The 24927-nt window shown below is 41.7% G+C and overlaps 1 protein-coding gene across 6 annotated transcripts in view; it reads left to right on the top strand.

The window, feature by feature from the left end:
• ALPK1 (alpha kinase 1) overlaps window positions 1-24927 on the top strand; it is a 145848-nt gene that overhangs the window by 99583 nt on the left and 21338 nt on the right. For 5 of the 6 annotated variants that reach the window (XM_017881376.1, XM_017881377.1, XM_017881375.1 and 2 more), the window contains one exon: window positions 13533-13731. In XM_017881376.1, the coding sequence (XP_017736865.1) occupies window positions 13533-13731 (199 nt within the window). Of the gene's footprint in view, window positions 1-13428; window positions 13732-24927 lie in introns of all 6 variants that reach the window. The other variant, XM_017881378.1, reaches the window with a different exon arrangement.

Raw genomic sequence — 24927 nt, 5'->3', positions numbered from 1 at the left:
TAAAATTTTTTTAAGAGACAGCCTCTTGCTCTGTTGCCCAGGCTAGAGCACAGTGGTGTGATCATAGCTCACTGTAACCTCAAATTCCTGTGTTCAAGTGATCCTCCCACCTCAGCCTCCAGAATAGCTGGGACTACAGGCAAGCACCACCAAGCCTGGCTAATTTTAAAAATATATATTTTTGTAAAGACGGACTCTCCCTATGTTGCCCAGGCTGCTCTCAAGCTCCTGGGCTCAAGTGATCCTCCTGCCTCAGCTTCCCAAAGTGCTGGAATTATAGGCCTGAGCCACGGTGTCTGGCCTAAATTTTATTTTAAATGTGATGGGAAGCCATGTTAAAGTCAAGAGCAGGGAACTGACATGATTAGGCTTACATTTTAGAGGGATCACTCTGCTGTGTAAGGGAGAGAAACACCAGAGGCAAGAGCCGGGACCCTATCCAAGCAAGACTGTAACAGTGGCTTTGACTGAAGTGGGTGCCCTGGAGGAGATGACAAATGGTCAGATCTTACACGTATTTTAGAGGTAGAGCCAACATGATTTACTGATGGATTGGGTGTAGAGGACAAGAGAAAAAAAGAGTCACAAATGTGAAGTCAAAACTCCAAGGTTTTGTCCTAAGCAAATGAGTGAATGAGACATCACTACAGAGACAGAGCACACTGAAGAAGAAGCAAGAATGGAGGAAAAATAGAGTTCTGTTTTAAACATGATGAGTTTGAGATCCTGACATCCAACTTGGGCTATGGTGGGCAATTCCATATATGAGTCTGCATTCGAGCAAAGAGAAACAGGATGGTATTTAGACATGGGATTCATTATCAGAGTTGCTATTTGAGGCCATGGAACAGGCTGAGTGTAGCTGAAGAAGAGAAGCAGTCTCAGAACTGATTGTTAAGGCATTCCTTGTTCAGAAGCTGGGAAAGAAGCATGATCCAGCAAATCAAGCAAGGAAGGGAACCAGCAGAATGTGCAATGCCAGAAGCCACCTGAATTTTTTTGTTTTTTAAGGAGGGATTGATTCACTCAGCTAAATCTTCTAGGAGTTTGAATAATATAAGAATAAATAAATGGTCACTGGATTTGTTAGCAACCTTTAAAAGAATAGGTACAATGAAGTGTTAGGGATGAAAATTATAGATTTAAGAAAGAGTGGCAGGTAAGGATGTGAGGACAGTGAGTTTAGACAACTCTTTTGGGATTGGCTGGAAAGGGCAGCAAAGAAATGGGATAGGAGCTGGAGACAGACGTATGACTGAGAAAGGATTGTTTTTCTCTCTCTTTCTTTTATTTTTACTTTAAGTTCTGGGATATATGTACAGTACGTGCAGGTTTGTTATATAGGTAAACATGTGCCATGGTGGTTTGCTGCACTTATCAACCTGTCATTTAGGTTTTAAGCCCCACATGCATCAGGAATTTGTCCTAATGCTGTCCCTCCCTTTGTCCTCCACCCACCAACAGTCCCCGGTGTGTGATGTTCCCCTCCCTGCGTCCGTGTGTTCTCATTGTTCAGCTCCCACTTATGAGTGAGAACATGCAGTGCTTGGTTTTCTGTTTCTGTGTTAGTTTGCTGAGAATGATGGCTTCTAGCTTCATCCACGTCCCTGCAAAGGACATGGACTCATTATTTTTTGTGGTTGCATAGTATTCCATGGTGTATATGTACTACATTTTCTTTATCCAGTCTATCATTGATGGGTATTTGGGTTGGTTCCAAGTCTTTGCTATTGGGAATGGTGCTGCAATAAACATATGTGTGCAGGTGTCTTTATAGCAGAATGATTTATAATCCTTTGGGTATATACCCAGTAATAGGATTGCTGGGTCAAATGATATTTCTGGTTCTAGATGAAAGGATTGTTCTTAAGGTAGATGCTATTACAACATGTTTGGATGCTGATGAGAATGATCTGGAAGGAAATTAATGATGCAGAAGAGAAGGGAGATATAATGTAAAGAAGGATTAGAATTGAACCTATAAGTAAGGTATTGGTATCACACTTACCAGTAAGAGGTTAGATGGAACACATAGGTTCCAACTCAAGAGGGTTGGCAAATTTAGGTAAAAGAATAAAGACCGTCTCTTCTCATTGACTATCTTTTCTCAGTGAAATAACAATCAAGGTAAACAGCTGAGACTCCGATTAGAGGAATTTGGGTTGGGAAGAGAGAAGGAGGTAGAAATGTAGTTCCAATTGCCAGGCAGTAATGGGGGCCATCTTCAGGTTACAATCATAAATTTAAAGTATCATGGTTGTGTTTTTTTCCAGCCATTTTCACTTGCTTAGGTAGAAGCTCAGGTTAGGCAAAGAATTTTTTTTAATTTTGGAATTTGGGGTGCCAATAAATAACATTGATCTTACCCTCCTGCATTCAGAATCAGCTGAAAGGTAAATACAAAAGAGTAACTTTTATGACTATAAAACAGATAAGAGAATGTGGTTTTCAAAATTCAGGTGTGGGTTGGAAAATTCTTCACTCCAGACTCATCCTGTTCCTGGCAGGCCCCTTCCTTCATGCAAAACAGGCCAGAATGTACCCTCTCCCCTGGCAGGAGGATGTGAAGAGAGGAGAGAGAAAGGTCTGAGCCAGGTATGTCACCCCCATCAGATAATTTGTTTCATCCACAGAAGGGAGGTGAGAGTGAGGACTGGGGAAGGAGCCTGGAAGATCAGCCTCACTCAGCCAGAGTGCTCAACTCTGGGTGCTCATTGGAATCACCTGGGATTGTTAAAAGAAACCAATGCCCAGGTGCACTCCAGAGATTCTGATCTAACTGGTCTGGGCTGCCATCTGGGCATCCAGACTTTTGAAAGTCCTACCAGGTGACTCTAATGTGAGTCCAAGGTTTTTCTCTAACAATAAGCATGGTTGACATTTTCAGAAAATATAACAGAGGCAGAAAAAGGGAGAGGAGACAAGAATGCTTTTTAAAAGTTATTACATTTACGCACTACCGAATTTAAAGAGGCAAGTGAGGGCATGAGATGACTGATGGGATAGTACAAAACAGTAGGGTCAGTGAATTGTATGGGTGTCCCAGAAAGGTTGTAGAATTGTTGGATTTGTGCTATAGAAGAAGGAAGCTGAAAGAACATGAGATAAAGACCAGAGAATGCAATGCTTAAATTGAGATTCTTAAATGCTGCCAAAATCGTACATTCTAAGGTATGGCCAACCATGAGAGTAGGTGACTAAGGTGGGGTGAAGCAGAAGATAGCTGGAGAGAAGAAGGTCATGGGCAAGAGACACCCGTGTGCTGGAGGAATCATCAATGTGGATGCTGAAATCACAAAGAATGATAACTGGACTCATGCTAGCCATAGCAACCTGGGCACCAGAAGAGAGGTAAGGCGTGCAGGTCCCTAGCTCCCAGCCCTCAGGTTCACAGGGATCCTGGTGAGATGGTTGCCTATTTTGATCCTGCTTTCTTTACCCTTTAACAGATGGCCAACTCCATATACAGTAGATCTGAGAAAGGGCGAGACGATCCAAAATATTACCTTTAGATATTAAGATAGAGAAAAAGCTTACAACTATTTTTCAGAAAGGGTTGAATCTGCATTTTCTATTGGTAAAAGTGAAAGAAAGGCCAGTGAAATGTTTACAGGCCCTGGGCATGAACCTTAAGAAAGGTCAGTTTTTTCTTCTCACCTCCTTGTCACATTAGTGGGTGGACAAATATGGAGCATGCCATGTTTGGTCATCCATTGACTTGAGTCCATCAGTTTGATTTGTACCACTTGCACTCTGCTTTTACTATTGATGGATAACTATGCAGACGTCAATCACTTTTCATGTGTTCATTTTGCTAATTCCCCACCTCCCTTCCATCTTTCCCTACCTTTTGCCAATCTCCCAATTTGTTATGCAGCAATAATTTCCCCTCACACAGCTCCTGCCAATTGCAGTGCCAGATGGCTTCAGTTCTGAGCCCCCTCACCCAGCCCTTCCTTGAGAACAGCTGCCATTGTCATTGCTGTGAACACATCACAGCTTTGAACCCATAGCTGGGACCTAAACTTGATGCTCAGCATCGGGAGGGGCTGGTGCTAATGCAAGGAACCATGAAAACAGCACACACTTTTCCTTGCTGCTGTTCAGCAAGAGCCCTTAGAAAAGGCTCTTTAGCATTTTTTCAATCATCTGTGTATCAAAATCTCATTGTAGAGTTTAATTTCTTTACCACCTGACTCAGCTTCCTGGCCATGAAGTTCCCTTTGAGCCTTAAATGCAATTAGAACCCTGTTATTTCCCATCCTGAAAACAGATGTGAAAAAACAACTCTGTGTGTGTCTATGCGTGTGTCTGTGTACATGCATTTGTGAGCCTCTATCTTCAGAAATCCAGCACATTGTCTCATCCACATCCACATATTTTTATTTAAACATGATCACATAACAGGAAAAATACAATTTGGTTGCTGTTTGGACAATCTTCCCCTAAGTCAGCCTCCGAGGAAAATAAAGGATTAGAATCCCTGTTTGTTTTGATCTGGAGCCATACTATGTTCATCCCAACACTAAAACTCTGTTACTGTGACGCTACCTAAAAGATCATATTTTGAGTCCTCTGTGATGGCAGGTCAGTCGTGGGCCTAAAACTCAAACAAAAGAATCCTGAATCAAATTCCATGTAGACCAATATGCATTTCAAAGGCATTGCCCATGTAGTCAGTGGGTTAGGGTTTTGTGTTGTTTTCTTTTCTTTCTTTTTTAGAGGGTGGGGGAGGGAGAGGGGCTCTCTTTCATGTTAATCTAATTGTGCATAACCCAGGCACATTTTACCATGTAGGGAAACTCTTTAGCGTCCCTTCCCTACCACACACTTTGGCCCTCTTTCATTTTTCTCCTTCTGATGTCAGAGTGCCCCCCGCCCCCTCCCCGGCATACATTTTGGGAAGATTCCCAGGATGATGATGTATTCTGCTTTGCTGCTGAGGAATTTACTATCCCCTTACTTGGCAGCAAATGAAAGTGGGTATTAATTTCTCAGAGTGCTGGTAGAAACACGACAGAGGGGCTGCAAGAATGATACCCACCTAAATCTGTATGTAGTGCACAGCATGCTGCCGTTTCAAAAGGGAAAGAGAAAAGAAAATGAAAAGAAAAGATTCTCCTGAGTTGACTTCTCTGCATTTTGCATCGTTAGGTCTTGGAGAGAGATGCGAGAGGTTTGGGCCCTGAACAGAGTTAAATTATGCAGCTTCGGGGATGCCAGGTCCTCCAGAATAGGATGCTTCGTTTAGATTTTCCACAATGCTATTGAAGTGCTTATTTTCCTCCTGAAGAGACACAAACAGATGCAAACTTCTGTAAACACTTTAGAAATGAATTCAGTGAGTTTGGCCTCTCAGCAGTGCTCAATAGCTGACAGAAAAATGTCTAATTAGTGCAAGTGGAAATAATAGGGCCACTTGGATTCCTTCCATCCTCCTCCAAGTCTACTTTTCCAAGGAACTCAAAGGCCCTTTTGTCTGGCAGGTCACCCTCTCTCAGGCTTTTGTGCTCCAATCTATTAAGAGTAGAAGGGGGAAAAATAGATTAGGCAATGTTCTCTGCTCAAATATATGGCGTGTTCTTGAGGGATGCAGAATGGGGTGTTTGCAGCATCAGTTTACAGGTGCTTGGGGAAGGATTCCTCCATTGGCGACAGCCAAAAGCAATTCGCACGTGTGTGCTGAGAAGGCCCCCTTTCAAGACCCAGCTTTCCCTCACCAAGTGCCACAGAGCCCGCTCATTTTCCTTTTCCTTTCTCAGTTTCCAGTAACATCAATCCTCAGAGTTGGTGAAGAGAAGAAAGAGATTGAAAAAAATGAGAGATTTAGCCATTCTCTGAGATAAGCCTTATAGGTGTTACATGCATGACCCATTATTTCTGTTTTGCTCTATTGAAACTTCCACTGAAACTCACTTTGGGAGTCTGTCTGTGCCTGTTTATGTCTCATCACACAAGAGAGTGGAAATGAGTAGCTGACTTCTTTCCATTTTTTTCATAGTGTTCCATGTCATTTATTAAGCTACCAAGCTCTGTGCTGAGCATTTGACCCACACTTCCTCTAATCCTGAAACAGCACCACACATGAATATTATCCACATTTCACAGATGAGGTCATTGAGAATAGAGTGGTTAAGTAACTTGCCATGGCAAATAAGTGCTAGAGCTAGGAAACAAACCGAGATACCCGTGGTTTCATCTCAGACTTTATATCGCTTTAATCTGTAAACGTTTGACTTGGTTCAATTTTTATATCTTCCGTGTCTCTACTGCATATACCTAATTTTTACTCTACCTTCTTGAACTGTAATCTGGGGTTCACTTTCTATTGATTTCTTTTTCTGTGCAATCTGGGCTTCTTTCATACCTGGCAATTTTCAACTGAATGCCAGATTATAAATTTTACTTTCTTGGATTGTGAACATTTTGTGTGCCTATAAATATTCTTGAGCTTTGTTCTGGGACTCAGTCAAGTTAGGAAATAATTTGATCCTTTTGAAGCTTTCTTCTAAGGTATCAGAGTTGGCCAAGAACAGTCATAGTCAAAGGCTAATTTAGTCTCCCTACCAAAGCAATACCTTTCTGAATACTCTACCCCATGTCCTGTAAATGACAAGACTCTTCTACACTGGGTGATAGAAACACAAGCTGCTTGAGGCCTAAGAATTGTTTCCTAAGAAAAACAAGCGCTTGAGGCCTAAGAATTGTTTCCTATGTTCATTTCAGGTGGCTTTTTCCCCCAGCTTTGGGTGGTTTCTTTCCATGCAGAAGCTGATCAGTATTCTGCTGAAGACTCAAAGGGGACCCTCTGCAGACCTCTGAACTTGCTTTGTGCAGCTATTTTCTTCTGGTACTCTGCCCTGTGAACTCTGGCTACCTTGGCCTCCCTAGACTCCAAGAAGCTGTGTCTCATAACTCAGGGAGACCATTTCATAAAGGATGCCACTGCACTTACTAAGTATCCTTGTAGCTCACTGTGAGGAGTGCCCAACTGTAGTGATCCCCAGCTATCACCAAATCATCATTTGCTCTCATAATCCAACTTTTGCTAGAGAATATCAAAGCACAAAAATTAAAAGCCATCTCCCGGGAAGTTTTCTTTCCTGTCTCTCATTTTTAAATATGTAACAAGAATACTCTTTTCATTTGGAATTTGTTTTTATTTGTCCTTGTTTTCCTTTTCATAGAATTTTCTCATTATAATGAAGGAAGTGGGGCCCCTAAAACTACTGTTTGGACTCAACAGTGAGTTCAGCCCCAGCTTTAAAGACCCAACTTTTTTGTTTGTTTGTTTTTTGAGACGGAGTCTTGCTCTGTCACCCAGGCTGGAGTGCAATGGCGCAATCTCGGCTCACTGCAACCTCCACCTCCCAGATTCAAGCAATTCTCCTGCCTTAGCCTCCCAAGTAGCTGGGATTACAGGCACGCCCCACCACACCTGTCTAATTTTTTTGTATTTTTAGTAGAGATGGGGTTTCACTATGTTGGCCAGACTGGCCTTGAACTCCTGGCCTCATGATCCACCCACCTTGGCCTCCTAATGTGCTGGGATTATAGGCATGAGCCACCACGCTTGGCCAAGACCCAACTTCTTATGCTCAGATTAGGCACTGCTCCACAGAACCCTGCTCAGGCCACAGGGGAAAAGCAGAAGATGAACTGATGCTCAAGAGACTTGTGTTCCTCAAGTATTGCAAAGATGTGGAGAAAATGGAACCTGTGCACTCTTGGTGGGCTTGTAAAATGGTGCAAACTCTGTGGAAAACAGCATGGATGTTCCTCAAAAAATTAAACATAAAACTCTCATGTGATCAAGCAATCCCACTTCTAGGTATATATCCAAAAGAAGTAAAGCAGGGTATTGAAGAGATATTTGCGTACCTATGTCCATGGCAGCACTATTCACAACAAAAAGAGGTGAAGTCACCCAAATGTTCATTGATGGATGAATGAGCAAACAAAACATGGTATATACATACAATGGATTATTATTCAAACTTAAAAGGGAAAACCTTAAAAGGAAAGCCTGCCACATGCCACAATATGGATGGACCTTGAAGATATCATGCTAAATGAAGTAAAAAGACTAATGCTGTATGAGTTCACTAATATGAGGTATCTAAAGTGGTCAACTTCATAGAAGCAGAAAGCAATGTTGGAGCTCAGAAAAGGATACCCCAAAGTAAGACATTTTGGCATGTTGAGTACTTCGAAGTAAAGGAGATTGAAAGACCCCAGAAGCAGCCTCAGAAGCAAGTTCTCTCTGACCTTCTCCTGCCCTCCTCTCTCTCACTCTTCTTTCACCACTAAACCAAGTCATAGAAACCACAGAATTCCTCTTCCTTAAGGCAAGTCATAGAAGTTAGAACTCCTCTCCACCAAAGCAAGTCATAAAACCTAGAAATATTACTCTAACCTTTCCCTGCCTTTCTGTGTAGAGGCTGGCCATAAAAAAATTCTCTGTCCTATCTTGTCTGATAGTAGATTATAAGACCTGTACCTGGAAGGAAGGATACTAGACAGATAGGCTGAGAAAAATCTCACCAGATAGGTCTTGCTGAGTCCCATCACACCTAGTCTATTATGATTAGTCATACTCCTTCTGTCCAATGACATTTCTACATGGCTGTCTATTCTTTGTCAAATTTAAGCCTTAAAAACAGTCAGTTTTTTCTGGGTCTTTGGGTCTTCATTTCTAAAGGCTCCCATCTAACATCAAACTTTGATTAAATAAATTTGTTATGCTTTTCTCTTGCTAACCTGTCTTGTATTATAGGAGTGTCAGCTGTGACCCTTATGATGGGAGAGGAAAGGTGTCACACCTCTTAACCCCTACAGTAGAATGGTGGTTGCCAGGAATTGGGGAGAGTGGAAAAAGGGGAGTTGTTGTTTAATGGGTATAACGTTTTGGATTTGCAAAGTGAAAAATGTCTGAAGATTTGTTTTGCAACAACGTGAACACACTTAACACTACTGAAATGTATACTTAAAAATGTCAAGATGGTAAATTTTATGTTATGCATTTTTTACCACTGTGAAAGAGAGAAACCAGGAACAGTGGCTCATGCCTGTAATGCCAGCTACTCAGAAACTGAGGTGGGAGGATCACTTGGGCCCAGGAGGTTGAGGCTGCAGTGAGCTATATGATCAGCCACTGCACTCCAGCCTGGGTGACAGAGTGAGATCCTGTCTCTAAAAATTAATTAAAAATAAGTAAATAAAATAAAAGAGAGAGAGAGACTTGAATTTTTGCCTAGCGCTGACTCTTTTGATTTTATAACTTTGGAAAGTCACTTAATCTTGCAGCTTCAGTTTCCTTTTCTTGTTTAGACTTTAGAGTTACTATAAAATTTCAATGTCATAGAGGTGTGTGTGAACATTTTTCACAGACTAGATGGTCCTACACAAGTGGAAACCATTATTCTCAGTGAGGAAAGAGTGGGAATCACCTCCGGAGAATAGCCTGCCTCTGAACATTGCCACCCGAGTAGTTACTGCAGCTTCCCTAAAACTAAAGTGAGACACCAATAAGAATGGAGAACAAGGCTGGGCGCAGTAGCTTATGCCTGTAATCCCAGCACTTTGGGAGGCCGAGGCGGGCAGATCACGAGGTCAGGAGTTCGAGACTAGCCTGGCCAACATAGTGAAACCCCATCTCTACTAAAAAATACAAAAATTAGCTGGGCGTGGTGGTGAGCACCTATAGTCCCTCTTACTCAAGAGGCTGAGGCTGGAGAATCACTTGAATCCAAAAGACAGAGGTTGCAGTGAGCCAAGATCGCACCACTGCACTCCAGCTTGGGTGATAGAGATGAAAAAAAAAAAAAGAAAAGGAAAAAAGATGGAGAGCAGAACTCTAAATCAAGCATGCATGGAAGTGTAACATCAAAAAGAGGGCATTCACAGGCTATCTGAGTACCCCCCAAGGTCCATAGCCATGAGCAGGTTGGCAGGAATAGTGTTGTTCCTTCTAAGTAAAAGTAGAAGGAAGGCTGGAAGTGGCAGAAACTGCAAGTACTGAAGATAGTAGCTGAAGATACAAAACAAAGGACTATATCTACGTGTCTTTAGCACAGGAAGGACCCTTGCTGAGAGATTGGCCTTAGTAGACACAGCTGGCCACATATACAACCATCAATTTGCTTTTCCATTTTTGATTTACATTTTATGAATGCCAATGACAGACTTTTTTTTTTCTTTTTGAGACAGAGTCTTGCTGTGTTGCCCAGGCTAGAGTGCAGTGGCACAATCTTGGCTTGCTGCAACCTCTGCCTCCTGGGTTTAAGTGATTCTCCTGCCTCAGCCTCCTGAGTAGCTGGAACTACAGGCACGTGCCACCATGCCCGGCTAATATTTGTATTTTTAGTAGAGATGGGGTTTCACCATGTTGACTAGGCTGGTCTCGAACTTCTGACGTCAAGTGATCCACCCATCTCAGCCTCCCAAAGTGCTGGGATTAAAGGCTTCAGCCACTGCGCCCAGCCAACAGACTTTTTCTCATTTATGAAACTTGTATTTTTCAGATTGATGGTTTATTTGACAAACTCAGTAGAAGTTTTGGGCATTGCAATTTTGTTAGGCTTTTCTGGTTGGAAGGAACAGAAACTCAATCAAGTAAATACATAAAAGGGGGTGTGCAATATTTTGAAAATACATGTGGCATACTAAACGGGACATGTAATTCCTAGAATGGCACTCATGAAAACGTGGACTGGCATTCAGAGCCATTCTTGGATCCTCCCTTGTGTTGCCCATAAACATGGCTTGGCCATACTCTACTTTCTTTCTATACTTCAATAACAGGCAAATTCTTTCTATATTTTTTAGTTCAGATTGATACATTGGTTTTTTAAAGCCTGGCCACAGAGTCATGAGGGGTCAGGTTATCAGGTAGCTACACTTGATCAGGTGGCCTTGATCTGGTTGTGGGGTGGAGAAAAAAGGGTGTCAAGGCCAAGTAGCAAAATACGTGGCTACCTCAAAGACAGAGGCTGTAGGCACAGCAGTTTCCTTAGAAAGGGTTATGGTGTGCCTTAGAAAGGCAGTTATTCATGTCAGGGTCTTTGGGAAGATCCAATCAATAGTACCTCTCTTCCTCTCCTGGATTCTGAGCAAATGGAGAAATAAAAGAAAAGAGGCAAACAAGAGATGAAATAGTACCCTTAATTCTGATAAAGGGCAAGTTAGAAGATGTAGCTTTGTATTGGACATAGGGAATCTGCTAGTGGAACCCCAAAATTATAAAGACTTCCCCATTTAGTCACAGGAACAGGGCCAAGCAGAATACTCCATGTAGGGCAGCTTACTAGACAAGACTTATGATATAGAAAAGTGACAACAAATTGCTGTTTCCTTTGGACAGCTTGTTCCCAGGAGAAAAAAGGGAGAAGTCATACACGCCCACTTTCTTCTTCCAAAATTTACCAGTCAGATTAGTCACTCCACCCCCCATGGAGCAGAGTGAGGAAAGTGATAGAAAGAGGCCGGGGATGCTAGGGTCATAGAGCTCCCGTCACGTGGAAGGAAATATCAAGAGGAGAGAAGAGATATTCTCCCCAACAGTTGGCAACTCTATCCCAGTGAGAGCAATGATTGACTCAGACCAAAAAGATAAGTCTAGTAAAAAATTATATGCTTAATAAACACATTGATAGTTTAAATATCTTAACAGGTTAAGTAAGCATCAGTTTTAAAACGGAAAGATTATTGTGCTGGTATTTGGCAGGCATTACCTGACTGATGAAAGCCTGTGAATACAAATATTCTGTAACCAATTATGTATATGGCATTTATTAACATAGTAGTAAATATCAGATAATTGACTCAAAGAGGACCCTCTGCAGATCTCTGAACTTGCTTTGTGCAGCTCTCTTCTTCTGGTACTCTGCCCTGTTAACCCACCACGTGGGCCTTTCCAGACTCCCAGCAGCTCCATCCAGCTTCCTAACATGGAGTCAGGGCAACAAGGGAGCATGTAGGATCTGAATTTGGACCTCCTGTGTTCAAACCTCAGCGCTTAGTCACAGGTCATGTGACCTCAGCATATCACTTCACCTCTCTGCATCTCAGGTTTCCCATCTTACAGATGAGAATAATAATAGAAACTGCCTCTTAGGATTGCTAGGAGGATACTGAATTAGTGCATATAAATCACCTAGCACTGTGCCTGGCACCTGGTTTTGCCCAGTAAGTGTTAATACTTAGGAATATGTGGTGATGAAAGCAGTGCTTTGTATAGTAACATTGTAGTAGGAAAATGGACAATGCTTACAAGGCTTTCTAGGCTTCATGTGTGAACAAACATGCCCAGAAAGCAGTCAGCATGATTTAGTTTAGCATATGAAGATAATAGCATTTGGGTGATAAACTCATTTACGCTACTAGCTATGTAACCACTAAATCAAAGGTCTTTAGTACAACACCCTAGCAGAGCAAACGATGATGTTTTTTCATAAAAACTTGATTATTTATTTCTACTTCTCACTCTTTATGTTACACTTTCATTTCATGCTGGGTTTCTTCTTTTTCTTATTTTATTCATTAACGAAACATGATGATATAAATCAAATATGGACTGTTATCTAAAATTCTATATTTCTTCCTAATTAAAATGTAGGCAATAAATGAAGCAGAGTGTCATGAACTAATGTGGAAGTTCTCCTAGATGATGGTGATTGAAAGAAGAAAACAGCAGAACAATATGTTTAGTGTGACGTCATTTATGTATGAAAGAGAGAAAAAGAGATAGGAAAGGCAGGAGAAGGCAAAGCAAGACAATGATCAATTAATATCTAAATATAAATAAAAGGATAGAGGTTCTGGAAGGATCTTCTCTCCCAAACCATTGTCAAGGAGAGTTGGAGCAATAGGAGAAGAAATAAAATAAGGGGTGGGGAAACTATGGGGCGCTTTTACTTTTTACCCTACATAGTTTTTGTTGTTGTTGTTGAGACGGAGTCTCACTCTGTCACCCAGGCTGGAGTGCAGTGGCTGGATCTCCGCTCACTGCAACCTCTGCCTCCTGGGTTCAAGTGATTCTCCCGCGTCAGCCTCCCGAGTAGCTGGGACTACAGGCGCCCATTACCACGCCTAGCTAATTTTTGTATTTTTAGTAGAGACAGGGTTTCACCATGTTGGCCAGGCTGGTCTCGAACTCCCAGCCTCAAGAGATCCCCCTGCCTCGGCCTCCCAAGGTGCTGAGATTACAGGCATGAGCCACCATGCCTGGCCCTACCTTTTTACCCTATGCACTTTAGTATTGTTTGAGTTTTTAACAACAGGAAGTATGCATTTATCGCTTCTATAATTTTATAAATGTAATGGGGAAATTGAATGAAGAAAATACTATTTTATTGCACAATTGAACTGGATTTTTCTGTTTTCTTTCTTTTGGTTCAGCTGCCTAATAAAGTATTTTTCTCTTCCTAGCTGTGGGTTTTGTTGTATTAATGAAAATACCTCCCACTCTAAGCCTGGCCCTCAGCCTGCCGGCGTTTCCGCCTGGCTCAAGATCTTCCACGCTGTTCCTCCAGGCGTCCCTGAGGGCCTCCATCCTCGCTCAGGACTGTGCGGCTGCGGCAGCTATTGTGTTCTTGGTGGACCGGTTCCTGTATGGGCTCGACGTCTCTGGAAAACTTCTGCAGGTCGCCAAAGGTCTCCACAAGTTGCAGCCAACCACCCCAATTGCCCCGCAGGTGGTTATTCGCCAAGCCCGAATCTCCATGAACTCAGGTAGGCTCCCTCCTGCTGGCCGCCCCCGCGTCCTCGGTGTCTGCAGCTCCACTTCCCTCCCGAGCTACTTGACCTCTGTGGGACACCCGGAGCACCGGGCCCTGCGTGCCATCTTTCCGAGCCCGGGGCTCCCCTCCCCCGCCCCTGTGCCCTTCCACCCGCCTCTTTGCCAGCACAAAGGCCCTGGCATAAAGGGTTTCAGAGCCAAAAGCAGTAGAGAAAATTGTGAAAGGGTGTGGAAAATACTAATTGGAGCTTTTGTCTTCTAACAAATCTGTCCTGCTGCTTTCAAACAGGGGTATCTGAATTGCTATACTTCTGACCAAGAGTCTTTAAAAAGCAGATTAGAATTCTACTATTTTCTCTTCGCTCTCCTGTCTCCTTTCTGTAGGGCCACTTGACTAAGCTAACAATAGAACTGACAAACCCACTGAAGTAATTTGAGGGTTTTTTTCATCATTCAGAACACCGGTACAGTACCTGATTAGGTCTTAAAGTATCTTTTTTTTTTTTTTTTTTCTGTCACTTTGAATGAAATGAAAAAGGAGGCTGACATTCTAACTTAAGATGTGGTGTGGAGGAGGGCCGGAGGGGAGGGGGGTCTGCTATGCATTACTGCAAGGTCCACTTCCATAGAATTCTTGAATTATTTAAACTGCTGGTAGCCATTAGATTTAGAAACGTGTAGCCTGTTATTCCTCTTTCCAAGACTGAAAAAGTAAAGGATGAAAAGAGAAGGCAAGTTACCCCTACCAGAAATGGGACTGGTTCATTTTCTGGTTGGTTTTAGCTATTGCTATTATTTTAATAACTCTGGTCTTTAAGAGGTTAAAATCTCTTTACTTTATTTCCTTTGAAAAGGAACTGTACTAACTATGCTAAATAGGACAATTGCTGAATGCAGAGAGGGACAGAGACAAAAGGACATGGGAGAAATGGGCTAGTGGAGGTTACCTTTTCAAAAGCCCAAGTTCATTTACGCTCAAATTCTTGCAACTGTGCATAAATTGTGCATGTCTTGTTATTTACTTATCTCAAGTAACTCAGGGACAGAGTTGAACTTAGGAAAAATTTCTTCTTTCAAATGTTCCTGATGTAATTTATAATGTCTGAGACATGAAAGAAACCTAACAACTGTTGTTCCTTCTGATGGTGTCAGATGGTAATGATGTATGAGCAGGTCATTCTCTGAGGGGAACAGAGTGGCGAAGGCTGGAGGGTGCAGGCAGGGTTCTAGTACTGGTTCTCATCAAGAAGAGCTTGGAACAGAGAAATGTAGCTTATTTTCTGCCATACAGCATTGCTATAGTGTGACATGGAAACTGAGGTCAAATGGTAAACAGGGACGTTAATAGCTTTGCTTTTACATGTCCAAACTGATCTTTCAGGTTCCCATTTTGTTTTGTTTTGTTTTGAGACAGTCTTGCTCTGTTGCCCAAGCTGGAGTGCAGTGGCCTGATCACAACCCACTGCAGCCTCGACTTCCGGGGCTCAGGTGATGTTCCCACCTCAGCCTCCTAAGTAGCTGAGACTATAGGCATGCTCCACCACACCTAGCTAATTTTTGTATTTTTTGTAAAGACTGGGTTTTGCCATGTTGCCCAGGCTGGTCTCAAACTCCTGACCTCAGGTGATCCACCCACCTCAGCCTCCCAAAATGTGGGTATAACAGGTGTAAACTGCCATGCCTGACCAGGTTTCCTTTTTTGAAATTGGTTTTGGGAGGGTTTTTAAAATTATTTCTCTCAAAGTTCTAATCAGGTGGTATAGCAGTTTTCTCCTGATGACGAGAAAGCCTTGGTATGATCACGATCATGAAATGAAAAAGGAGGCTGACATTCTAACTTAAGATGTGGTATGGAGGAGGGCCGGAGGGGAGGGGGGTCTGCTATGATGATGCTCCTCTACTCGCATTATCCTGTGTCTAACATAAAGGTCCTGGATCTCTTTCCCTAATAGTTGGGATTGTCTTTTCCTCAAAGACACTATTAGAAGTGCCACAGAAAGACAAATATAGCCTCAGAGTTAAGTCTTCTTGTGTAAATGTCTGCCCCAAAACATCTGGAGACTCCACCTACACTGGCTGTCTCAGAGAGAGAGAAGGACTGGGACTGCGAGCAGGGATGGTTTAGGGGTAACAGAAGAAGATTTGCTGAAAGGAGGCTCTCAGGCTAAGCACTTAGGAATCGTGGGGTGGAGAAGTGAAAGAGATTATATAATATTGTAAGGGGTAAGGAAGAAAAACAAAGGTAATACAAGAGGACAGCAGTCTTGCTATTATCCTTCTGATCCAGCACTTCCTGGTATCCACCACAGGGTTCCATCCAGTCAAACACTCAATGTAGTGGGATGTCAGAAGCAAGAGAAGATTCACAAGGCTGGGCACAGTAGCTCAGGCCTGTAATCCCAGCACTTTGGGAGGCCGAAGCGGGCGGATTACCTGAGGTCAGGAGTTCGAGACCAGCCTGGCCAACATGGTGAAACCCCGTCTCTACTAAAAAATACAAAAATTAGCTGGGCGTGGTGGCAGGCACCTGTAATCCCAGCTACTTAGGAGGCTGAGGCAGGAGAATCCCTTGAACCCGGGAGGTGGAGGTTGCAGTGAGTGAGATCGCGCCATTGCACTCCAGCCTGGGGGACAAGATCGAGACTTCGTCTCAAAAAAAAAGAGAAGACTCATAAGGCCTGCTCACCTCACTCTTGCCTGAAATTAGGAGACAAAACCTTTCAAACCACAGTTACAGATAAAGACTCAGATTTCCAATTCCATCAACATGGAGGACTGAGCAAGTGCAGTCTTCTCCCATTACAAATACATAGATATGGTGAATTAAAGATGTGTAGGTACCTGAAACATAAAAAGTATTTAAAATCACAGCAGTAGACTACTGCTTACGACACATAGCCAAAGGAACTTACACTTGAGCAAAGACCTCAAGGGAAGGGGCTGTCATTTTAATCCCTGGGCAGAGATGAGAGACAGTTGCTTTGTGCCCATGTGAGAAGTAAAATATTTGCATCAAGCTGGAATCTTAAAGGTTTGCACAGGCTATAAAAGGAGACTGAACAATCCCACCAGCCTGCGCAGAGAAGTTACAAGGACACTTGCTGTCTGCCCAAGCTCTGGAATGGAGGGGAAAAAAAACTCCCCTCTAAAATAAAAATCTCAACTCTGTGCCAAATTTCAGTGTGGAGTCTGAATTTACTCTGCCCACAAAGCAGGAAACCTGCCATCAAATAATTAAGAAAAAAAATTGTTCGAGACTGAAATTTCTGGACCCCAGGAGATCAAATGCAAAACTATGCTCTAGAGAAGTATCCACATCCCAGGACCTTGGGAATCTCACAGGAAAATATTCTTGGCTAAAGATGACCTTACCTTAAAATTTATAAGCAACAGGCTGGGTGGTGGCTCACGCCTGCAATCCCAGCATTTTGGGAGGTCAAGGAGAGTGGATTACCTGAAGTCAGGAGTTCGAGACCGGCCTGGCTAACATGGCGAAACCCCGTCTTTATTAAAAACACAAAAAATTAGCCTGGTGTGGTGGCAGGTGCCTGTAATCCTAGCTACTTGGGAGACTGAGGCAGGAGAATTGCTTGAACCCGGGAGGCAGAGGTTGCAGTTAACCCAGATCATGTCATTGCACTCCAGCCTGGGTAACAGTGAGACTCTGTCTCAAAAAAAAAGAAAAAAGAAAAAATGAGAAAGTAATGGTAATTGATGAATTGATGGGGAATTCCCCACAAAACAGGCAGAGCATACAAGTTCATTTTTATATAGACAAGATACAAGAATTCAACCACAAAACTGTGACTGAAGAGCACAGAACACCCTCCCAGTTGGTGAGATAAGCTTTTGGCATTTCATCTGCTAATAAGGGTGTCCAACTGCCAACCAGACTGCTTCAATGGGGTGAATGAGATAAAATAAATCCTTAGAAAAATGAAGTGAAAACAAAGATACAAAATGCAAGCTTAATGTATTTATTATTATCAGTTTCAAGAGTTATACAATTATTTTGCTAAATGATAATAAAAATTTCTAAATGCTCACTCTCAGTGTTTCACTTAATCTCCTCGATTCAGGCCAGCAACAAAAAGACACAAATGGTAGTGCTCCAGAGTAGTGCTCCCCAAACTTCTGTGTGCTCTGAATCCCCTAAAGATCTTATTAAAATGCAGATTCCGATTTAGTAGATCTCTGGTACGGCCTGAGATGCTGCTGTTCTATGAACCTTGCTTGACTAGCAAGGGATGATCTAAAGATTCTAACCATGTGCTTGGCTGCCCACCTGGGACAAATGACCACTAACAACCTTAAAATCAAGGTACATTTTCTACAGCCAGTTTCTCAGATATTCCAACCCCATAACTGACCTACCAGAAATGTACTCCTGCAATACCAGTAACAGTGGGGGAAAAATTATGGAACTGGAAACTGTATTTAAAGAAAATTTTGAAAATGAAGCACAGAGAGCTAAGTAGATGAAAATATAAAAGAGAAGTTTAAAAAACTCAAAGAGATTGTAGAAAACACAGAAGCATAGGAAGACTTCTAGCAGGACTAACTAGACTCAGAATTGGAGAAAATTATGTCTTTACACTGAAGAAGTATATCTAGCCTTGGGCAAAAAAGTTTTAGGCCGGGCATGGTGACTCATACCTGTAATCCCAGGACTTCAGGAGGCCAAGGCAGGAGGGATCGCATGAGCCCAGGAGTTCAAGACCAGCCTGGGCAACATAGGGCGATCTCATCTCATCAAAAAAATAAACAAAATCAGTCAGGTGTGGTGACATGTAGCTGTAGTCTCAGCTACTCCAGTGGCTACGGTGGGAGGATCTCTTGAGCCCAGGAGATTGAGGCTGCACTGAGCCATGATTGCACCACTGCACTCCAGCCTGAGTGACAGAACAAGACCCTGTCTCAAAAAAAACTTTAAAAATAAATTCACATCTAAACCATACCTAGTGTGGTAAACTATAGAAAATCAAACAATAAGAAAGTCAATGAGAGACAGAAAAGAGAGATTAATATAGGAAGTATATTTAGACTAACAAAAAGTATCTTATCAATGATAAGAGTCCAGAAAGCAAGAGAATTTCCAAAAAATTGAGAGGACATAGGTTTCGACCTAGGATTTTATACCTAGGAAAATTGTCATTCAAAAGTGAGGATGAAATAGACATTTTCAGACCTGATTGACTAAAAATGAATTATTCTCAAGACAGCTCTCTCTCATTCACACACACACTCACATACACACTAAAGGATGCATTTTTCTAAGGAGAAAATTGAACTTAGAACGAAGAAGTGGAGAGTTAAAAAAAGATGATGACTAAAGAATGTGGTACTGGGGCCTATTATGGGGAGGGGGGGAGGGGGGAGAGATGGCATTGGGAGTTATACCTGATGTAAAGGACGAGTTGATGGGTACAGCACACCAACATGGCACAAGTATACATATGTAACAAACCTGTATGCTGTGTACATGTACCCTAGAACTTAAAGTATAATAATAAAAAAAAGAATAAATATGACAACACTAGTCACTCGAAAAATGTAAATCAAAACCACAATGAGATATCACCTTACACTCACTATAATCAAAAAGACAATAAGTATCAGTGAGGATGTAGGGAAATTAGAACCCTCATACGCTGCTAGTGGAATGTAAAATGGTGCAGCCACTTTGGAAAACAATTTGGCAGTTCTTCAAAAAGTGAAACGTCGTGTTATTACATGACAGTAATTCTACACCTAGGTTGATAGGGTTTGGCTGTGTCCCTAGTCAAATGTCATCTTGAATTGTAGTTCCCATAATCCCAATGTGTCACAGGAGGAACCCGGTGGAAGGTGATTGAATTATGGGGGCAGGATTTTCCCATGCTGTTCTCATGATAGTGAATGAGTTTTCATGAGATTTGATGGTTTTATAAAAGGTAGTTCCCCTGCACATGCTCTCTTGCCTCCCGCCATGTAAAACATGCCATTACTCCTCCTTCTCCTTCTGCCGTGATTGTGAGGGTTACCCAGCCATGTGGAACTGTGAGTCCATTAAATCTCTTTTTCCTTATAAAGTAAAAAAAAAAACAAAACAAGAATGTGGTAAATACATTAGCCATGTAAGATTAAAATAAAAGGAAATTATATGGCAATATCACTTATATAATTAATAAGGTGCAAAAAATCTTAAAATATTACCAAATTGACCAACATTATATTAAATTAATAATGCATTACAATCAAGGAAGGTTTATTCCAGATATATAAGGATAGTGGGTTTTATTTTGTTGTTTTTTTTGGGGGGTGGGTGGGGGACACGATCTCACTCTGTTACCCAGGCTAGAGTGCAGTGGTGCAATCATGGGTCACTGCAGCCTCAACCTTCCAAGCCCAAGCAGTCCTCCCACTTTAGCCTCCCAAGCAGCTGGGACTACAGGCATGTGCCACCATGCCCAGCTAACTTTTTTATTTTCTGTAGAGATGAAGTCTCTCTATGTTGCCCAGGTTGGTCTTGAATTCCTGGGCTCAAGCGATCTTCCTGCCTCAGCTTCCCAAAGTCCTGGGATTATAGGCATGAGTCACCGTGCCTGGCTGATAGTTAAATATTTTTAAATCTATTCATTTAGTGCACCACATGCACAGAATAAAGAAGAAAAAGTATGCATTCACCTAAATAGATTTTTTAAAGTTAATAAAATTTTCAACCGACTTAGGTTAAAAATGCAAACTAGGAATAGAAATGTAATCAGGTGACAGAAACCACACAGTAATTTGAACAAGGAAAATTTGATACAAAGAATTACTATTTCAGGGGATTAGAGTAATGAGAGCTTGGCTAGTGAAAAGTAAAGAGAACTCTAAAGAAGAACTCTAAAGAGTGCAGGATAGCAGTTATAAGGTATAGCCACTATTCCTTGGACTCAGATAGAACACCTAAAAAAGAGCTCCTGGCTCTCATACCTACACATACCATGGCTGAGATCAAGACCTTGTTGGAGAAGGCACAGACATGGCAGAGAAGTCACCAAGGTTCCATGCTGGCAGAACTCGCTGGAAACCCACCTTCTGAGTGTTGGGGGAAACCGTCCACGGGGAGGCGCTGTGCCTTAGAACTCACCACAAAGCTGCCTTTACAGAGTGCCAGGGGAAACTGGTCACCACAGGAGTCTAACTGACAGCACTTCACTGTAAAGTCAGCTGAGAGGACTGACTGCTGGGTTCGACTGACCTCTGCACACTGAGGAGACATGCTACAGAAGTCACCTGTGTTGCAGGAGTCAGGCACAGGGAAAGCTATGAAAGCCTGTGCTGTAGGAGTCAGGCGTTGAGGAAGTGGTACCCACAGTGGCCTGGCCAGAGGAGTACATCAAGTCAGGATGAGAAGCACCCTTGCCATGCAGCATCCTTCCACCCCCACGATGACAAGGCTTACCATCCTTACCATCTTGCTAACTGGCAAAGGGGAAATGCTTACCAGATCCGTCCGCATGATCACAAAGCAGGTATTGAAGGATTAATTGGAACTGAAAGATGATAAGTTGGAGCTAAAAAATGGTAAGTTCCTCCCTGCATAGGAGGGAATTTTCTTAAACTGATAAAAGGAAGTAACCTTTTGAAAGCCTCCAGCAAAACCAATGATGAAAAATTACAAGAATTCCTTTTAAAGTCAGGTTGAGAAAAAAAAGTACCTCATTACTGCCTCTATTTGACACTTTCCTGGAAGTTCTCTCAAGGCAATAAGAAAATGAAAGGAAATAAAAAGTTTAAAGGCTAGAAATGAAAAAACAAAAACGGTATTATCTGTAGACAATATGGCTGCACACAGAATACTCCAAGAAATCCACAGATTGTTAGAATTAAGAAATTAAGTAAGGTTGGTAAATACCAAGTATTTTTTAAATGCCCATTCTTAGTTAGCAACAAAACCTAATGAGAAATATATCTTTGAAGAATAGAGATTGCTTTGATAAAATTTATTCATTTAGGTATTTCATTTGATATCTCTCTTTTTAAACATATTGATGTGAATAAATTTAATTTGACTGTAAACCATGATTTCAGATACTAATTTTCTTTTATTCTCTCTTTCTCTGTCTTTCTTTTTTTGGCCAAATATATGTGGAAAGCCTGCTATGTGCCAACAATTGCATTAGACCTTTAGGATAGTTATAAAGATGATCAAGATATGGTTCATTGTCTTCAAGTGGTTCAAGTTGGGGGAGAAGATAGAACTATAAAGAATAAAAAATAGCAAAACAATGGCATTTTAAAACAGAGAGGAAATTAGAAAGGGGGGGAAGAAAAGAGGAAGAAAGGCAGAAGGGAAAGAAGGAGGAAAGGAAGGATGGAAGGAAAGAGGTAGAGAGAAAGGGAGGGAGGACAGTAACTTTAAAATTGGTAAGGGAAGGCGAGATGAGAAACTCTAAAACCTGCAGTTATTATTTCATGCTGTATGTTCACTCCTCTGATGACAGAGAATGTGAAGAAAGAAAATTATATCCTGCATGGCTGAAAATGGTCCCCTGCAAAAATATCATGTTGGACAACTAATCTGAAATAGTGGTATCTCTGGGAAGCAGTTTAGCACTGGAGAGTTTGGACTTTCATGGCAGGCTGCCTTCGTTCATATCTTTTGGTGATAATACTTATCCTCTGTAAGGCCCATTTCTTTATTTGTGAAATGAAGACAATAGAGTGCTTATATATAATTTAGAACAATGTCCATCACGTAGTAAACACTTACTAAATGGTAGCTGTTATTGTTATTATTATTACTATTATTACCTTGAAGACAGGGGCTCTGTCTTGTTCATCATTCCATCTCCAGCTCTTAGCACAGTCCCTGGCACAATTCAAACATGTATTTGGATGAATGACAAATATCTATTGAGTATTTGCCCTGTTCCAAGCATTGTTAGAGGTACATGGGACAGGACAGTGAACAAAACCTCCTACTGTCTTAGAGTTCACACTCTACTGGGGAGACCTAGGCAATGAGGAAATAATTAAAATATACAGTGTGTCTTATGGCAATAAATGACAAAGAAAAATAAAGCAGAGAAGGTGAGAAGCGGTGACAGTGTTTTGTGATCATTTGCTTTGCAACAAGCCACTCCCCAAATTTACTGGCCTAAAATAATTTCATCATAGTTCATGCTCTGGCTACAACAATACACATCCCTCTCATGTGCAAAATACACTCAACTCCTCCCTCAAAGCCTCTTGCCATTAAGGGTTCAGGTTCAAAGCTTAAGATCTTATCCTCTGAAGTACGTTTAGGGACAAACAAGGCTTCTCAGGTACTTCTGGGGATGCAGAGACTTGTGAACTAAAAGACAAGTTATCTATCTTCCAACACAACTGACATGCAACGGGGATTCAGGAAAAGATAATTTCAATAGGCGCTTCCGTGCAAAAGCAGGGAAAATGAGGGTCACGCAGCAGTCACAGTTCATATTAATCTAAAATCTAGCCAGGCATATATCCTAAGTCTTCCTGATGTGGGGACAAGAATTATTTCTTGATTAGGGCTCACTTTTTCTCTTTGAGAATGGTTTTCCTCAGCTCTTGGATTTGTCCTCTGAATCATCCTTCCTTGTCCACATACATATACACATGTACACATACATACATAGAGAGACTGTCATGTAGGCTAGAGTACAATGGTGAGATCTCAGCCCACTGCAACCTACACCTCCTGGATTCAGGCAATTCTCCTGTCTCAGCCTCCCCAGTAGCTGAGACTACAGGTGCATGCCACCATGCCTGGCTACTTTTTGTGTTGTTAGTAGTGATGGGGTTTCACCATATTGGTTAGGCTGGTCTTGAACTCCTGACCTCAGGTGATCCACCCACCTTGGTCTCCCAAAGTGCTGGGATTACAGGCATGAACCACCGTGCCCGGCCCATAAAATATTTTTTGTGAAAACATCTCAGCCTGCTCCATGCCTATAGAAAGTTTGACTCCCAGATGTGTCTCTTTTCATTTTGAACTATCTCTGCCCTTCTTAAATCAAGCTGATATAATTCCTTTAAATGCTTTCTAACTTTTTAACATATTAAATTAGGGGGAAAAAATGCCTACATTTATCTTTGAATGCTACTTTGGGCTGTAAACCAAAGGGATACAGGACATCACCCTTAAGATTCTTAGAAGCTCTTTTGCTTTGTCAGAGGGTCTGAGGTCTTAACAAAGTGTTTTACAGCCATGCCCTTGGTTTGATCTTGACCCTAAGGTCACATTTTACTGCCAGTGCCTGAATTTGACCTTTTCCCCAGGTTTTAATATTTTAAATTTATCTTCAGAATGTCTTGCTGTCTGGAAAGACTATTCTGGGCCGTCTCTATTTTCTCTAAATCTTGCTTAAAAATGGAATACAGTAATCCCCCTTATTCATGAGGGATATGTTCCAAGACCCCAGTGGATGCCCAAGCCCGATTGCCATTAATCAAGGCACATTTCTGTTTATGTCTTCTACCCACCAATTTAATGCCTTTTCCATCTTAACTAAACACCTATCACGCACTGTAGCCATACTTTCACAGTTTGAGATGTGACAGCAAAACTAGCACAAATCTCTTTTTCCTTCTTCACCATTTTTGGATAGAGGATGCATCCTTACCATAGACCTTAGCAACCTTGGCATATGAATTTTTTCCTTCCTTATTAAATTGAGAATTTTCATCTTCTCACTTAAAGAAAGCACTTTACAGCTTCTCTTTGGCATATCCAAATTGCCAGCATCACTACTTCTGCCCTTTGGGGCCATTGTTAAGTAAAATAAGGGTGACTTGAACACAAGCACTGCATTACCCGACAGACAGTTCATCTGATAATGGAGAGGGCTGCTAAGTGACTAATGAGTGGTCATCATAGACAGCATGGATCTGCTGGAAAAAGGGATGCTTCATGTCCCAGACAGGATGAGATTTCATCATGCTACTCAGAACGGCACACAATTTAAAACTTATGAATTGTTTATTCCTGGAATTTTCCGTTTAATATTTTTGGACTGCTGTTGACTGCTGGTAACTGAAACTGCAGAAGAGGAAACTGGGGACAGAGGTGACTACTGTAGTTTCTTCTTTAGGTTATCGCTTTCTTCCTGTACTTTATCTTGGGTAACTAAAAGATACACACTTTGCCCCTTTCTTTCTTTTTTTTTTTTTTTTTTTTTTTTTTTTTTTTTTTT

Source organism: Rhinopithecus bieti, unplaced genomic scaffold, assembly GCF_001698545.2.
Source record: "Rhinopithecus bieti isolate Rb0 unplaced genomic scaffold, ASM169854v2 scaffold_12077, whole genome shotgun sequence".
Taxonomy (NCBI): domain Eukaryota; kingdom Metazoa; phylum Chordata; class Mammalia; order Primates; family Cercopithecidae; genus Rhinopithecus; species Rhinopithecus bieti.
This window is presented reverse-complemented; position numbering and strand designations above follow the sequence as displayed.